Raw genomic sequence first — 18202 nt, 5'->3', positions numbered from 1 at the left:
CCGGAATGAGGCGGCGGTGCAGAAAAACGCCGGCAGAGCCTCGGTTCCCACGTCGCCATGCAGCGCCGGAAGCTCGAGGAGCCGGTTCAGCTGCTGGTCTCCACATGACCTCCGGCTCGTCGGCTTATTGATCCTCACGCCGTTAGGCGTTTAAAGCAGCGCCGCTTGGTTTAGTTCTCCTCACAGTGAGCCGTTTCCTTCAAAGAGGTTCTCAGGCGTTTGTTTCCAAAAGAATTAAAAATCAAGATGTAAAAGTTGCAATGAGACAAACGTTTACAGAACAGATAACTCTGGTGAGAGACGAGACATCCAGTCAGGTGTTCGGTCCGAAGCCAGTCATGAGATTTAAGACAACCGCTTTACTAAGCAGGCGGTGCAACGCGACATTTCTGACCATTAAAACCATCAACAGCGTCACATTTTCTGTTTTATTCCTTCCAGGAATAAAAACGTTCCCACATCCAGACCAGTAACAACCAGAGAAACTAAAGCTGATTTTCCTTTTTAATCATAAATCACCGGATTACAAAACGGACAGTCATGTGACATCACGTGGCGGCGCGACAGGGCGGCGGCGGCTCATCAGCTAACGTGTTGTCGGGCTGGATGATCGCCGTACGGTTCTGTTTGCTTGTCTCTGGACCAGACCGCCGACAGAGCTGCTGTTTGTGTAGTGTTGCTATAAACCATCTGTGGCTTTTTTCCCTCCTCCTTTCTTCCTGTGCCGTTGCCATGGCGACACATAAATGGTCGTCACAGCTCCTTGTTTTCAGAGCTCCTGGCGATCGTCCAGCTGCAGGTCTGTCCTCCGTTCGCCACGTCTGATGAGCGTCTCTGCAGAAGCTATTTTTGTTGATTTGAACGCGGCTCCAGCTGCGGTTCTCATGGCGACCTGGTGTTCAGCACGCGCACCGTCTTGCGGCCGTAGTGCCAGTAGCTGTATCCTGACGCTGCCGTCGTCGCCGCTGTGATGCACCTGCAGCGTCATAAACGTCAGATATCAGAGCTCAAAGTGATGAAATATTTTCCTCCCAGCTGCTGCTTGTCAGAAAACCAACCAGCCGAGTCCCTGCTGCCTCTGGAGCTGGTCATATATTTATCTTGTTTTAATGAACCAAAGGATGTTTAGCTAATAAAAATAGAATTTTAATAAACATAAACAGACAATCGACCCTAAAAGTAATAAATCTATTTTAAAATCTCAGAAATATGCAAGAAAACTTGTCAAAATGTGTAAAAAGTAAAAAACAAACTACATTTTATTTTGTAGTTTTACCATAAATCAGAGACAACGGAGGAATGTGGGGTGTGTGTGTGGAGTGTGTGTGCAGTGTGTGTGGAGTGTGTTTTACCATAAACAAGGCAGCAGAAGGCTGTCTGTGTAATGGAAGACGGGAGCAGCCAGAGAAGCAGCGACGAGGAACAGCTGGATGACCGTGTTGGCCTGAAAATAAATCCATAAAATACAAGTTAAATGTAAATAAATACGCCGTTTGTCAGATAAAATCTCCTGTTTTCAGTCGGCGGCTGTTTTATTCTCCTGAATGCTGAAGATTCTGACAGTTTTCCAGCTGAACATTCAGAAGGTGAAGCATCACGGTTGTTGCAAACTTAAATCTTTTTTTATCTCTGAGGTTAAAACCTTTCAGAACAACCAGCTTGTTTGGGACATTTGCTAAAAAATGCTCAAAGCTTTGAGCAAACGCATGGGACGGAGGAGGCGACATTTCATTTGTTTTAGGACATAAAGTCCATCCTGGACCCGTCTGTGGTTCTGCGAATCAGATCTCAGGACCTTGACCCGCTCATGCCGCCGCAGAGCGAGGAGATTTACTCAAAGCACACGACTGATGGCGTGGAAGGCGGTGCGTCTCACCTTGCTGAAGAGCGTCGGTTTGAGCTGCGCTGTTGTGTAGCACGGGTTGAAAAACTTACTCAGAGTCACCTGCAGACAGAAGCAGCAGCCGTTAGGATCCAGGAAGCGTTAAAGATGTGTTTAAACACACTGCAGCATCAAACACACCTGGAGGACATAGACTGGATATAAAAGATGGGCGGAGCCTCCGTGACGTCACCCGTAGGTTTCTGAAGAGCTGAATTGAAGCTCGGTGGGCGGTTCCTACCATCACCATCTTGGCAGGGGCATGCGTGTCGTCTCTCCCGGACATCGAGCGAACTCTGAGCTTTCTGTAGCTAAGAGCTAACCGAGCTAACCCGGAGCTAACAGGAGCTAACCAGCTAACGGAGGTAAGCAGGCTAAAGCTAAGTCACGTTGTTAACCGGCTAAAATCGTTCTACGTTCTTCTGACTTGAAGTGGGAGATCGGGTACCTGTCAATCAAAAGGACACGCCCCTAAATATGCCAAACTTCGAGATGAAATTACTTTTAAACGGGCGAGTTAGAAAAAAATTCCCTCCTCCACAGTTGTCATGAAGGTAAACTTGACCTATTAAACCTAAAATGGATTTTTGAACCAGGCTGTAAACATGTTTATTCTGCTGTAAACATATTTCTGCTGTGAAGTTGGTATTTTTAACATGGGAGTCTATGGGGATTTGCTCTGTTTTGCAGCCTCTAGTGGATGAAGGGGGAACTGCAGTTTTACTTCTGCATCGGCTTCACTTTTAACCGCCGGAGGCTCCGTCCATCTTTCATATACGGTCGATGGTGGAGGAACAGGAAACCAGAGCTCTGCTTTACACCGCGGCGCCTCTAGAGGTCAGCATTTCCAAGCCAGGGATCCTCCGGAGTCCTGCAGCTTTTCCAGGTTTCCCTGCTTCAACACACCTGATTCCAATCAGTGTGTATCTGGCAGACAGGTGCAGCGCTTGTCTGAGTCTGAGTCATGTGTTTTGCAGCAGGAAAACCCTGAAGGGGAACCAACCCTCCAGGACCCGGACTGAGGATCCCCGGCTTAGACCGAGCTCCACTTCCAGTCCGCTCTCTGCTGACAGAATAACTGGAAAAACTGGTTTAAATGGAAAAGTGGTTTTCTCACCGGTGGAGGGACGGTCTTGTATCTGACCCAGAACACCGCAGCGATCAAACCGACGTCCCGGGAAATCACCAGCGCTGTGAGCGGAGCTGCAACGGAGGGCGGCAGTTAGCGCTCGGCTGGTTACTGGTTACCGTGGGAGACGGCGGTCGTACCTGGTATGAGCCCAGCGTAGGTGAGGCTGATGTATAAGATACTGATGAGAATCTTGTCGGCCAGCGGATCGAGAGCGCTGCCCAAAGCGGACTTCTGAGTCGGCCACGTTCTGGCGATGAAGCCGTCCAGCTGAGAAACAAACAGGAAATCAGATGCAGAACTATCCTCCCAGTTCAGTTTGGTTTCCAATGAAAAATTCATTAATGATTAATTAAATAAAAGATATTTCTTGCATTTCTCTTTATTTTAAAGAAATATTTTAACTTTTTTTTCTAAATCGAGACTTTCAATTAATTAAAAAAAAAAAAAGATAAATATTAATATATAATAACATATTTATATATTATATATATAATATAATAATGATATAATATATTGTGAATAAGAAAATAAATATAAATCAATAAATATCAAATTAATCATTTTTCAAAAAAATTTGCATGTGAACAAATTCAAAGACAAAAAATATAAAACTTTTTGGACAACAAAGCTGCATTTTTCCTCCCAAATAAACGTTTTAATCTTGTTGTTTCCCTTCCGGCTCGACCTTTTGAAGCGGTCGCCACAGCGAATCATCGCTCAGGTGAAGTGGCACGTTTTACGCTGGATGGCCTTCTTGACCTCTGGGATTCGAACCGCCGACCATCAGGTGACAGGACAGGCAGCTCTGCAGAAGTGTGTGTGCTTTACCAGGTCAGTCGCTCCTGCCAGCACGAAGAGGGCGAGGCTGAGGTCGAAGTTCTGCTGGATGATCAGATGACCCAGAAAGGGAGCCAGCAGGATCCGACACACACACAGCAGGTTGGGGATCGTCCACGGATTCTCGTACTGCAGGACAACAGATCACAATCTTTTTTTTTTCCCAGTTAAATAAAATTAATCCACTATAAAATTTTTGTCATTTTTATTGTTTTTATTGATCTTTTTACTTGATTTCTGGGGTATTATAGCAGCAGAATGATGGTCTGGCTGCTATAACAAATCAAGAAAACTTACCAGAAAAAAAACGTTCTATAATTTTTTTTTGTTGTTTTTAATCTACAAAAATCAGCAATATCAAAGAATTTTGAGAATCACAATTTAAATCGAATCAGCACCCAAAAAATCAGAATCGAATTGGGACAAAAGCATATTGTCACAGCCCTAACATTTAGGTAAAATGTGCCAAATTAAAATAAAACTTGTTGAAATTGTTAGATCTGTAATGTTATTATATTTGTATTGATGAGGTAACCTCTGAAAGGATGGGTCATTTATTACAACCTAATAAAATCTTACACCGTTATAACAGCAATAATAACCATAATAATGTTCACATAAACACATCTGGTATCGGCAAATATTAAAGTTTCAGATATCGGATCGGAACTCCCACAAAGTGGATCGGTGCTTCCGTAATCTGCTACTGATTATCTTTATACTTAATAGAATATAGAATAGAAGTACTTTATTAATCCCAACTTGGGAAATTTAGTAGTTGCAGCCTCCATGTACAATTGTGTTTAACACAACAACAGAACAGTATAAAACTAAAAAGTATTTGTAAAACGTCTGAGAGGAAATAAATAACATTTGTGATGTTATCTATGACACAAAAAAGAAACGTATATTATAATATTAATATAACTTAATAATTAAAAATTAATAATTAAAGTAAAATTAAATTAAATAATTTAATATAATATTAAAGCTAAAACGTGTTTTAAACTTTAGAACATTCAAACTTTATAAATAAAACTTTGTTGATCCAACATTTAACTCCATCAATATTATTATTGTATACTAATCATGTGCGCATTGATTACCTCTGATAGCAGCTGTTTATGTCCCAGAATCACTTTTCATGCCTGAATATCAGTCCTTTAGTAATCTGGTGTAAACATGGAGTTTATCACAGGAACTGGGACGTAACCAGATGATCTTGTCTAAATTCCACCCAGTAGGTAGGAACTACTTTTTCTTCCGCCTGTCACATGTGAAAAAAGGCCTTATCATAACTCAGGATGAGGAGGAGGTTATGATGAGGAAGAGGAGTCATAACTCAGGATGAAGAGGAGGTTATGATGAGGAAGAGGAGTCATAACTCAGGATGAGGAGGAGGTTCTGATGAGGAAGAGGAGTCAAAACTCAGGATGAGGAGGAGGTTCTGATGAGGAAGAGGAGTCATAACTCAGGATGAGGAGGAGGTTATGATGAGGAAGAGGAGTCATAACTCAGGATGAAGAGGAGGTTATGATGAGGAAGAGGAGTCATAACTCAGGATGAGGAGGAGGTTCTGATGAGGAAGAGGAGTCAAAACTCAGGATGAGGAGGAGGTTCTGATGAGGAAGAGGAGTCATAACTCAGGATGAGGAGGAGGTTCTGATGAGGAAGAGGATTCATAACTCAGGATGAGGAGGAGGTTATGATGAGGAAGAGGAGTCATAACTCAGGATGAGGAGGAGGTTCTGATGAGGAAGAGGAGTCATAACTCAGGATGAAGAGGAGGTTATGATGAGGAAGAGGAGTCATAACTCAGGATGAGGAGGAGGTTCTGATGAGGAAGAGGAGTCAAAACTCAGGATGAGGAGGAGGTTCTGATGAGGAAGAGGAGTCATAACTCAGGATGAGGAGGAGGTTCTGATGAGGAAGAGGATTCATAACTCAGGATGAGGAGGAGGTTATGATGAGGAAGAGGAGTCATAACTCAGGATGAGGAGGAGGTTCTGATGAGGAAGAGGAGTCATAACTCAGGATGAGGAGGTGGTTATGATGAGGAAGAGGAGTCATAACTCAGGATGAAGAGGAGGTTATGATGAGGAAGAGGAGTCATAACTCAGGATGAGGAGGAGGTTCTGATGAGGAAGAGGAGTCATAACTCAGGATGAGGAGGAGGTTCTGATGAGGAAGAGGAGTCATAACTTAGGATGAAGAGGAGGTTCTGATGAGGAAGAGGAGTCATAACTCAGGATGAGGAGGAGGTTATGATGAGGAAGAGGAGTCATAACTCAGGATGAGGAGGAGGCTATGATGAGGAAGAGGAGTCATAACTCAGGATGAAGAGGAGGTTATGATGAGGAAGAGGAGTCATAACTCAGGATGAGGAGGAGGTTCTGATGAGGAAGAGGAGTCATAACTTAGGATGAAGAGGAGGTTCTGATGAGGAAGAGGAGTCATAACTCTGGATGAAGAGGAGGTTATGATGAGGAAGAGGAGTCATAACTCAGGATGAGGAGGAGGTTCTGATGAGGAAGAGGAGTCATAACTCAGGATGAAGAGGAGGTTCTGATGAGGAAGAGGAGTCATAACTCTGGATGAGGAGGAGGTTATGATGAGGAAGAGGAGTCATAACTCAGGATGAGGAGGAGGTTATGATGAGGAAGAGGAGTCATAACTCAGGATGAGGAGGAGGTTCTGATGAGGAAGAGGAGTCATAACTCAGGATGAGGAGGAGGTTCTGATGAGGAAGAGGAGTCATAACTTAGGATGAAGAGGAGGTTCTGATGAGGAAGAGGAGTCATAACTCAGGATGAGGAGGAGGTTATGATGAGGAAGAGGATTCATAACTCAGGATGAGGAGGAGGTTATGATGAGGAAGAGGAGTCATAACTCAGGATGAGGAGGAGGTTCTGATGAGGAAGAGGAGTCATAACTCAGGATGAGGAGGTGGTTATGATGAGGAAGAGGAGTCATAACTCAGGATGAAGAGGAGGTTATGATGAGGAAGAGGAGTCATAACTCAGGATGAGGAGGAGGTTCTGATGAGGAAGAGGAGTCATAACTCAGGATGAGGAGGAGGTTCTGATGAGGAAGAGGAGTCATAACTTAGGATGAAGAGGAGGTTCTGATGAGGAAGAGGAGTCATAACTCAGGATGAGGAGGAGGTTATGATGAGGAAGAGGAGTCATAACTCAGGATGAGGAGGAGGCTATGATGAGGAAGAGGAGTCATAACTCAGGATGAAGAGGAGGTTATGATGAGGAAGAGGAGTCATAACTCAGGATGAGGAGGAGGTTCTGATGAGGAAGAGGAGTCATAACTTAGGATGAAGAGGAGGTTCTGATGAGGAAGAGGAGTCATAACTCTGGATGAAGAGGAGGTTATGATGAGGAAGAGGAGTCATAACTCAGGATGAGGAGGAGGTTCTGATGAGGAAGAGGAGTCATAACTCAGGATGAAGAGGAGGTTCTGATGAGGAAGAGGAGTCATAACTCTGGATGAGGAGGAGGTTCTGATGAGGAAGAGGAGTCATAACTCAGGATGAGGAGGAGGTTATGATGAGGAAGAGGAGTCATAACTCAGGATGAAGAGGAGGTTATGATGAGGAAGAGGAGTCATAACTCAGGATGAGGAGGAGGTTCTGATGAGGAAGAGGAGTCATAACTCAGGATGAGGAGGAGGTTCTGATGAGGAAGAGGAGTCATAACTTAGGATGAAGAGGAGGTTCTGATGAGGAAGAGGAGTCATAACTCAGGATGAGGAGGAGGTTATGATGAGGAAGAGGAGTCATAACTCAGGATGAGGAGGAGGTTCTGATGAGGAAGAGGAGTCATAACTCAGGATGAAGAGGAGGTTATGATGAGGAAGAGGAGTCATAACTCAGGATGAGGAGGAGGTTCTGATGAGGAAGAGGAGTCATAACTTAGGATGAAGAGGAGGTTCTGATGAGGAAGAGGAGTCATAACTCTGGATGAAGAGGAGGTTATGATGAGGAAGAGGAGTCATAACTCAGGATGAGGAGGAGGTTATGATGAGGAAGAGGAGTCATAACTCTGGATGAAGAGGAGGTTCTGATGAGGAAGAGGAGTCATAACTCAGGATGAGGAGGAGGTTCTGATGAGGAAGATGAGTCATAACTCTGGATGAGGAGGAGGTTCTGATGAGGAAGAGGAGTCATAACTCAGGATGAAGAGGAGGTTCTGATGAGGAAGAGGAGTCATAACTCAGGATGAGGAGGAGGTTCTGATGAGGAAGATGAGTCATAACTCAGGATGAGGAGGAGGTTATGATGAGGAAGAGGAGTCATAACTCAGGATGAAGAGGAGGTTCTGATGAGGAAGAGGAGTCATAACTCAGGATGAGGAGGAGGTTCTGATGAGGAAGAGGAGTCATAACTCAGGATGAAGAGGAGGTTATGATGAGGAAGAGGAGTCATAACTCAGGATGAAGAGGAGGTTCTGATGAGGAAGAGGAGTCATAACTCTGGATGAGGAGGAGGTTATGATGAGGAAGAGGAGTCATAACTCAGGATGAAGAGGAGGTTCTGATGAGGAAGATGAGTCATAACTCAGGATGAGGAGGAGGTTATGATGAGGAAGAGGAGTCATAACTCAGGATGAAGAGGAGGTTCTGATGAGGAAGAGGAGTCATAACTCAGGATGAGGAGGAGGTTCTGATGAGGAAGAGGAGTCATAACTCAGGATGAAGAGGAGGTTATGATGAGGAAGAGGAGTCATAACTCAGGATGAAGAGGAGGTTATGATGAGGAAGAGGAGTCATAACTCAGGATGAGGAGGAGGTTCTGATGAGGAAGAGGAGTCATAACTCAGGATGAGGAGGAGGTTCTGATGAGGAAGAGGAGTCATAACTCAGGATGAGGAGGAGGTTCTGATGAGGAAGAGGAGTCATAACTCAGGATGAGGAGGAGGTTCTGATGAGGAAGAGGAGTCATAACTCAGGATGAGGAGGAGGTTCTGATGAGGAAGAGGAGTCATAACTCAGGATGAAGAGGAGGTTCTGATGAGGAAGAGGAGTCATAACTCAGGATCAGGAGGAGGTTCTGATGAGGAAGAGGAGTCATAACTCAGGATCAGGAGGAGGTTCTGATGAGGAAGAGGAGTCATAACTCAGGATCAGGAGGAGGTTATGATGAGGAAGAGGAGTCATAACTCAGGATGAAGAGGAGGTTCTGATGAGGAAGAGGAGTCATAACTCAGGATGAGGAGGAGGTTTTGATGAGGAAGAGGAGTCATAACTCAGGATGAGGAGGAGGTTCTGATGAGGAAGAGGAGTCATAACTCAGGATGGGGAGGAGGTTCTGATGAGGAAGAGGAGTCATAACTTAGGATGAAGAGGAGGTTCTGATGAGGAAGAGGAGTCATAACTCAGGATGAGGAGGAGGTTATAATGAGGAAGAGGAGTCATAACTCAGGATGAGGAGGCGGTTATGATGAGGAAGAGGAGTCATAACTCAGGATGAGGAGGCGGTTATGATGAGGAAGAGGAGTCATAACTCAGGATGAAGAGGAGGTTCTGATGAGGAAGAGGAGTCATAACTCAGGATGAGGAGGAGGTTCTGATGAGGAAGAGGAGTCATAACTCAGGATGGGGAGGAGGTTCTGATGAGGAAGAGGAGTCATAACTTAGGATGAAGAGGAGGTTCTGATGAGGAAGAGGAGTCATAACTCAGGATCAGGAGGAGGTTATGATGAGGAAGAGGAGTCATAACTCAGGATCAGGAGGAGGTTCTGATGAGGAAGAGGAGTCATAACTCAGGATGAGGAGGAGGTTCTGATGAGGAAGAGGAGTCATAACTCAGGATGAGGAGGAGGTTCTGATGAGGAAGAGGAGTCATAACTCAGGATGAGGAGGAGGTTCTGATGAGGAAGAGGAGTCATAACTCAGGATGAGGAGGAGGTTCTGATGAGGAAGAGGAGTCATAACTCAGGATGAGGAGGAGGTTCTGATGAGGAAGAGGAGTCATAACTCAGGATGAAGAGGAGGTTATGATGAGGAAGAGGAGTCATAACTCAGGATGAAGAGGAGGTTATGATGAGGAAGAGGAGTCATAACTCAGGATGAGGAGGAGGTTCTGATGAGGAAGAGGAGTCATAACTCAGGATGAGGAGGAGGTTCTGATGAGGAAGAGGAGTCATAACTCAGGATGAGGAGGAGGTTCTGATGAGGAAGAGGAGTCATAACTCAGGATGAGGAGGAGGTTCTGATGAGGAAGAGGAGTCATAACTCAGGATGAGGAGGAGGTTCTGATGAGGAAGAGGAGTCATAACTCAGGATGAAGAGGAGGTTCTGATGAGGAAGAGGAGTCATAACTCAGGATCAGGAGGAGGTTCTGATGAGGAAGAGGAGTCATAACTCAGGATCAGGAGGAGGTTCTGATGAGGAAGAGGAGTCATAACTCAGGATCAGGAGGAGGTTATGATGAGGAAGAGGAGTCATAACTCAGGATGAAGAGGAGGTTCTGATGAGGAAGAGGAGTCATAACTCAGGATGAGGAGGAGGTTTTGATGAGGAAGAGGAGTCATAACTCAGGATGAGGAGGAGGTTCTGATGAGGAAGAGGAGTCATAACTCAGGATGGGGAGGAGGTTCTGATGAGGAAGAGGAGTCATAACTTAGGATGAAGAGGAGGTTCTGATGAGGAAGAGGAGTCATAACTCAGGATGAGGAGGAGGTTATGATGAGGAAGAGGAGTCATAACTCAGGATGAGGAGGCGGTTATGATGAGGAAGAGGAGTCATAACTCAGGATGAGGAGGCGGTTATGATGAGGAAGAGGAGTCATAACTCAGGATGAAGAGGAGGTTCTGATGAGGAAGAGGAGTCATAACTCAGGATGAGGAGGAGGTTCTGATGAGGAAGAGGAGTCATAACTCAGGATGGGGAGGAGGTTCTGATGAGGAAGAGGAGTCATAACTTAGGATGAAGAGGAGGTTCTGATGAGGAAGAGGAGTCATAACTCAGGATCAGGAGGAGGTTATGATGAGGAAGAGGAGTCATAACTCAGGATCAGGAGGAGGTTCTGATGAGGAAGAGGAGTCATAACTCAGGATGAGGAGGAGGTTCTGATGAGGAAGAGGAGTCATAACTCAGGATGAGGAGGAGGTTCTGATGAGGAAGAGGAGTCATAACTCAGGATGAGGAGGAGGTTCTGATGAGGAAGAGGAGTCATAACTCAGGATGAGGAGGCGGTTCTGATGAGGAAGAGGAGTCATAACTCAGGATGAGGAGGCGGTTCTGATGAGGAAGAGGAGTCATAACTCAGGATGAGGAGGAGGTTATGATGAGGAAGAGGAGTCATAACTTAGGATGAGGAGGAGGTTCTGATGAGGAAGAGGAGTCATAACTCAGGATGAGGAGGAGGTTCTGATGAGGAAGAGGAGTCATAACTCAGGATGAGGAGGCGGTTCTGATGAGGAAGAGGAGTCATAACTCAGGATGAGGAGGCGGTTCTGATGAGGAAGAGGAGTCATAACTCAGGATGAGGAGGAGGTTATGATGAGGAAGAGAAGTCATAACTCAGGATGAGGAGGTGGTTCTGATGAGGAAGAGGAGTCATAACTCAGGATGAGGAGGAGGTTCTGATGAGGAAGAGGAGTCATAACTCAGGATGAGGAGGAGGTTCTGATGAGGAAGAGGAGTCATAACTCAGGATGAGGAGGCGGCTATGATGAGGAAGAGGAGTCATAACTCTGGATGAGGAGGAGGTTATGATGAGGAAGAGGAGTCATAGCTCAGGATGAGGAGGCGGCTATGATGAGGAAGAGGAGTCATAACTCAGGATGAGGAGGTTATGATGAGGAAGAGGAGTCATAACTTAGGATGAAGAGGAGGTTCTGATGAGGAAGAGGAGTCATAACTCAGGATGAGGAGGAGGTTATAATGAGGAAGAGGAGTCATAACTCAGGATGAGGAGGCGGTTATGATGAGGAAGAGGAGTCATAACTCAGGATGAGGAGGCGGTTATGATGAGGAAGAGGAGTCATAACTCAGGATGAAGAGGAGGTTCTGATGAGGAAGAGGAGTCATAACTCAGGATGAGGAGGAGGTTCTGATGAGGAAGAGGAGTCATAACTCAGGATGAGGAGGAGGTTATAATGAGGAAGAGGAGTCATAACTCAGGATGAGGAGGCGGTTATGATGAGGAAGAGGAGTCATAACTCAGGATGAGGAGGCGGTTATGATGAGGAAGAGGAGTCATAACTCAGGATGAAGAGGAGGTTCTGATGAGGAAGAGGAGTCATAACTCAGGATGAGGAGGAGGTTCTGATGAGGAAGAGGAGTCATAACTCAGGATGGGGAGGAGGTTCTGATGAGGAAGAGGAGTCATAACTTAGGATGAAGAGGAGGTTCTGATGAGGAAGAGGAGTCATAACTCAGGATCAGGAGGAGGTTCTGATGAGGAAGAGGAGTCATAACTCAGGATGAGGAGGAGGTTCTGATGAGGAAGAGGAGTCATAACTCAGGATGAGGAGGAGGTTCTGATGAGGAAGAGGAGTCATAACTCAGGATGAGGAGGAGGTTCTGATGAGGAAGAGGAGTCATAACTCAGGATGAGGAGGAGGTTCTGATGAGGAAGAGGAGTCATAACTCAGGATGAGGAGGCGGTTCTGATGAGGAAGAGGAGTCATAACTCAGGATGAGGAGGCGGTTCTGATGAGGAAGAGGAGTCATAACTCAGGATGAGGAGGAGGTTATGATGAGGAAGAGGAGTCATAACTTAGGATGAGGAGGAGGTTATGATGAGGAAGAGGAGTCATAACTCAGGATGAGGAGGAGGTTCTGATGAGGAAGAGGAGTCATAACTCAGGATGAGGAGGCGGTTCTGATGAGGAAGAGGAGTCATAACTCAGGATGAGGAGGCGGTTCTGATGAGGAAGAGGAGTCATAACTCAGGATGAGGAGGCGGTTCTGATGAGGAAGAGGAGTCATAACTCAGGATGAGGAGGAGGTTATGATGAGGAAGAGAAGTCATAACTCAGGATGAGGAGGTGGTTCTGATGAGGAAGAGGAGTCATAACTCAGGATGAGGAGGAGGTTCTGATGAGGAAGAGGAGTCATAACTCAGGATGAGGAGGAGGTTCTGATGAGGAAGAGGAGTCATAACTCAGGATGAGGAGGCGGCTATGATGAGGAAGAGGAGTCATAACTCTGGATGAGGAGGAGGTTATGATGAGGAAGAGGAGTCATAGCTCAGGATGAGGAGGCGGCTATGATGAGGAAGAGGAGTCATAACTCAGGATGAGGAGGTTATGATGAGGAAGAGGAGTCATAACTCAGGATCAGGAGGAGGTTATGATGAGGAAGAGGAGTCATAACTCAGGATGAGGAGGAGGTTCTGATGAGGAAGAGGAGTCATAACTCAGGATGAGGAGGAGGTTATGATGAGGAAGAGGAGTCATAACTCAGGATGAGGAGGCGGCTATGATGAGGAAGAGGAGTCATAACTCTGGATGAGGAGGAGGTTATGATGAGGAAGAGGAGTCATAACTCAGGATGAGGAGGAGGTTATGATGAGGAAGAGGAGTCATAACTCTGGATGAGGAGGAGGTTATGATGAGGAAGAGGAGTCATAACTCAGGATCAGGAGGAGGTTATGATGAGGAAGAGGAGTCATAACTCAGGATGAGGAGGAGGTTCTGATGAGGAAGAGGAGTCATAACTCAGGATGAGGAGGAGGTTCTGATGAGGAAGAGGAGTCATAACTCAGGATGAGGAGGAGGTTATGATGAGGAAGCGGAGTCATAACTCTGGATGAGGAGGAGGTTCTGATGAGGAAGCGGAGTCATAACTCAGGATGAGGAGGCGGCTATGATGAGGAAGAGGAGTCATAACTCTGGATCAGGAGGAGGTTCTGATGAGGAAGAGGAGTCATAACTCTGGATGAGGAGGAGGTTCTGATGAGGAAGAGGAGTCATAACTCTGGATGAGGAGGAGGTTCTGATGAGGAAGAGGAGTCATAACTCAGGATGAGGAGGAGGTTCTGATGAGGAAGAGGAGTCATAACTCAGGATGAGGAGGAGGTTATGATGAGGAAGAGGAGTCATAACTCAGGATGAGGAGGAGGTTATGATGAGGAAGAGGAGTCATAACTCTGGATGAGGAGGAGGTTATGATGAGGAAGCGGAGTCATAACTCAGGATGAGGAGGCGGCTATGATGAGGAAGAGGAGTCATAACTCTGGATCAGGAGGAGGTTCTGATGAGGAAGAGGAGTCATAACTCTGGATGAGGAGGAGGTTCTGATGAGGAAGAGGAGTCATAACTCTGGATGAGGAGGAGGTTCTGATGAGGAAGAGGAGTCATAACTCAGGATGAGGAGGAGGTTCTGATGAGGAAGAGGAGTCATAACTTAGGATGAAGAGGAGGTTCTGATGAGGAAGAGGAGTCATAACTCAGGATCAGGAGGAGGTTATGATGAGGAAGAGGAGTCATAACTCAGGATCAGGAGGAGGTTCTGATGAGGAAGAGGAGTCATAACTCAGGATGAGGAGGAGGTTCTGATGAGGAAGAGGAGTCATAACTCAGGATGAGGAGGAGGTTCTGATGAGGAAGAGGAGTCATAACTCAGGATGAAGAGGAGGTTCTGATGAGGAAGAGGATTCATAACTCAGGATGAGGAGGAGGTTCTGATGAGGAAGAGGAGTCATAACTCAGGATGAGGAGGCGGTTATGATGAGGAAGAGGAGTCATAACTCAGGATCAGGAGGAGGTTATGATGAGGAAGAGGAGTCATAACTTAGGATGAGGAGGAGGTTATGATGAGGAAGAGGAGTCATAACTCTGGATGAGGAGGAGGTTCTGATGAGGAAGAGGAGTCATAACTCTGGATGAGGAGGAGGTTCTGATGAGGAAGAGGAGTCATAACTCTGGATGAGGAGGAGGTTATGATGAGGAAGAGGAGTCATAACTCAGGATGAGGAGGAGGTTCTGATGAGGAAGAGGAGTCATAACTCTGGATGAGGAGGAGGTTATGATGAGGAAGAGGAGTCATAACTCAGGATGAGGAGGAGGCTATGATGAGGAAGAGGAGTCATAACTCAGGATGAGGAGGAGGTTCTGATGAGGAAGAGGAGTCATAACTCTGGATGAGGAGGAGGTTCTGATGAGGAAGAGGAGTCATAACTCTGGATGAGGAGGAGGTTCTGATGAGGAAGAGGAGTCATAACTCAGGATGAGGAGGAGGTTCTGATGAGGAAGAGGAGTCATAACTCAGGATGAGGAGGTGGTTCTGATGAGGAAGAGGAGTCATAACTCAGGATGAGGAGGAGGCTATGATGAGGAAGAGGAGTCATAACTCTGGATGAGGAGGAGGTTCTGATGAGGAAGAGGAGTCATAACTCAGGATGAGGAGGAGGTTCTGATGAGGAAGAGGAGTCATAACTCAGGATGAGGAGGAGGTTCTGATGAGGAAGAGGAGTCATAACTCAGGATGAGGAGGAGGTTCTGATGAGGAAGAGGAGTCATAACTCTGGATGAAGAGGAGGTTCTGATGAGGAAGAGGAGTCATAACTCAGGATGAGGAGGAGGTTCTGATGAGGAAGAGGAGTCATAACTCAGGATGAGGAGGAGGCTATGATGAGGAAGAGGAGTCATAAGTCTGGATGAGGAGGAGGTTCTGATGAGGAAGAGGAGTCATAACTCAGGATGAGGAGGAGGTTATGATGAGGAAGAGGATTCATAACTCAGGATGAGGAGGAGGTTATGATGAGGAAGAGGAGTCATAACTCAGGATGAGGAGGAGGCTATGATGAGGAAGAGGATTCATAACTCAGGATGAGGAGGAGGTTATGATGAGGAAGAGGAGTCATAACTCAGGATGAGGAGGCGGCTATGATGAGGAAGAGGAGTCATAACTCAGGATGAGGAGGAGGTTCTGATGAGGAAGAGGAGTCATAACTCAGGATGAGGAGGAGGTTCTGATGAGGAAGAGGAGTCATAACTCAGGATGAGGAGGAGGTTCTGATGAGGAAGAGGAGTCATAACTCTGGATGAGGAGGAGGTTATGATGAGGAAGAGGAGTCATAACTCAGGATGAGGAGGAGGTTACGATGAGGAAGAGGAGTCATAACTCTGGATGAGGAGGAGGTTATGATGAGGAAGAGGAGTCATAACTCTGGATGAGGAGGAGGTTATGATGAGGAAGAGGAGTCATAACTCTGGATGAGGAGGAGGTCCTGATGAGGAAGAGGAGTCATAACTCTGGATGAGGAGGAGGTTACGATGAGGAAGAGGAGTCATAACTCTGGATGAGGAGGAGGTTATGATGAGGAAGAGGAGTCATAACTCTGGATGAGGAGGAGGTTATGATCAGTCAGTAAAGATGTCCGGCAGTCCATTAATATTCAGAAACATGTCTGGAAAAGTACTCAGTAGATGTGATCAATAGAAAATCGAATTACTGTTTAATATGCCTTTCTGATGTTAGTCATGCTGGTTTAATGCTGGTAATCTAACTAACTACCTGTATTCTCCCCTTGGTTTCAGCTTAGCTGTTTGCGACACGTTGTGTTCTGGTTAACCTGAGCCAGTGGGAACAGGAGAACATGCTGAAGGTTCCTCTCTGACGTCACACCTTTTTTTTTTTCTTTTTACTCCTGCTTACGTCATGACTCTGAGAAGACGCAGCTCTTGGATGAAAGCAGGAGCTCGCGCCAGAGACCACCTGCAGGGAACTCACCAGCTCTTTGAAGTTGAACAGCCCCTGTCCCGGTACCGGAACCGGTTCCGCTCCGTCCCGGCTCGGCGGCGCCTCCTCGCGCTTTCCGCTGCAGAGTCCTCGCGCTCGCGGCTGCATCTGGGACAGGAAGCTGACCTTTGACCGCCTGTGACCTCCTCTGTCCTCGAGCACCGCTCCCCGCGCGAGGCTCCCGCTGCAGCACGAGACGCGGCTCCACCTGAGTCCAAGCAGCCACGCGAAGCTCGGCGGAGTCTGCGTCAGCCTCGCGCACTCCGCGGCAGGTGTGTGTCTGAGTCGCCATGGCGGAGGCTCGAGCCGACAAGCGCGTGCACACGGCGCAGGAAAACACGCGCCGTTACGTAGCAACGGCGCCGAAATCCGCCGAAAACACGTCATCATCTTCACACGCGCTTCTTCACCGACGAGCCGGCAGCTCACGCGCTGTCCGCGCGACCATGACGACGCTCGAGAGGCTTATATCAAAGGTTTCCAGGAGCTCTGCTTGAGCCAGCAGGTTGCCATGTTGCCGTAAACTGATTCGACCACCGATGTCGTAAACCGTACATCACTGTCGTAAGTATGGCAAAATGTGTGTTTATTCATTTACCAAAAAATAGAATTTGACTTCACTCTTGTATATGAAGATGCGTTGTTTAGCTTTTTCTCCTTTAACCAAGTCAGATCAGATCAATGTTTTATAATCAATCTAATTTTGTTCCTGGTAAATTCTCAAACAAAAAACATCTTTTTAAATCTTTTTACAAAAGAACTAAAACAATACTTACATAATAAAACATTCTAAAAATAAGAAAGCTGCTAAAACCACTGATTTATGTCTGCTATTCAACATTTATTGAAAAGCATATATTCTTTTATACTCCGTACTCTCTGATCCCCCATCATTACTCCGTACTCTCCGATCCCCCCATCATTACGCCGTACTCTCCGATCCCCCCATCATTACTCCGTACTCTCCGATCCCCCCATCATTACTCCGTACTCTCCGATCCCCCCATCATTACTCCGTACTCTCCGATCCCCCCATCATTACTCCGTACTCTCCGATCCCCCATCATTACTCCGTACTCTCTGATCCCCCATCATTATTCCGTACTCTCTGATCGCCCACCATTACTCCGTACTCTCCGATCCCCCATCATTACTCCGTACTCTCCGATCCCCCATCATTACTCCGTACTCTCCGATCCCCCATCATTACTCCGTACTCTCTGATCCCCCATCATTACTCCGTACTCCGATCCCCCATCATTATTCCGTACTCTCTGATCGCCCACCATTACTCCGTACTCTCTGATCCCCCACCATTACTCCGTACTCTCCGATCCCCCATCATTACTCCGTACTCTCTGATCCCCCATCATTACTCCGTACTCTCTGATCCCCCATCATTACTCCGTACTCTCTGATCGCCCATCATTACTCCGTACTCCGATCCCCCATCATTATTCCATACTCTCCGATCCCCCTATCTATATCCCTGTTCATGTTCTGTCCTGCATTCATATCTTGTAACGTCCTGTTGTCAATAAAGTTTTGATAAAAAACAAAAAAACTAAAAATTCAGTGTGTTGTGCTGCTGATAAATAATAAATATATATATAATTAATATTTTGTGGTCAAATAATTATTTAATGGT

At 46.3% G+C, this 18202-nt stretch overlaps 1 protein-coding gene across 1 annotated transcript; it reads right to left on the bottom strand.

The window, feature by feature from the left end:
• Positions 1–492: 492 nt before the first annotated feature.
• On the bottom strand, positions 493–17099 carry crls1 (cardiolipin synthase 1). The gene is made up of 7 exons (XM_079249298.1): positions 16546–17099; positions 3843–3980; positions 3152–3281; positions 3000–3085; positions 1877–1945; positions 1353–1444; positions 493–976 (listed from the first exon to the last, which is right to left on the bottom strand). The coding sequence occupies exons 1-7, from the start codon at positions 16942–16944 to the stop codon at positions 883–885; spliced, it is 1008 nt and encodes a 335-aa protein (XP_079105424.1). The 5' UTR covers positions 16945–17099; the 3' UTR covers positions 493–882.
• Positions 17100–18202: the final 1103 nt, after the last annotated feature.

This window comes from Telmatherina bonti, assembly GCF_933228915.1.
Source record: "Telmatherina bonti genome assembly, chromosome: 11".
NCBI lineage: Eukaryota > Metazoa > Chordata > Actinopteri > Atheriniformes > Telmatherinidae > Telmatherina > Telmatherina bonti.
The sequence above is the reverse complement of the archived record's forward strand: the minus strand, read 5'-3'. Positions and strand labels throughout refer to the sequence as shown.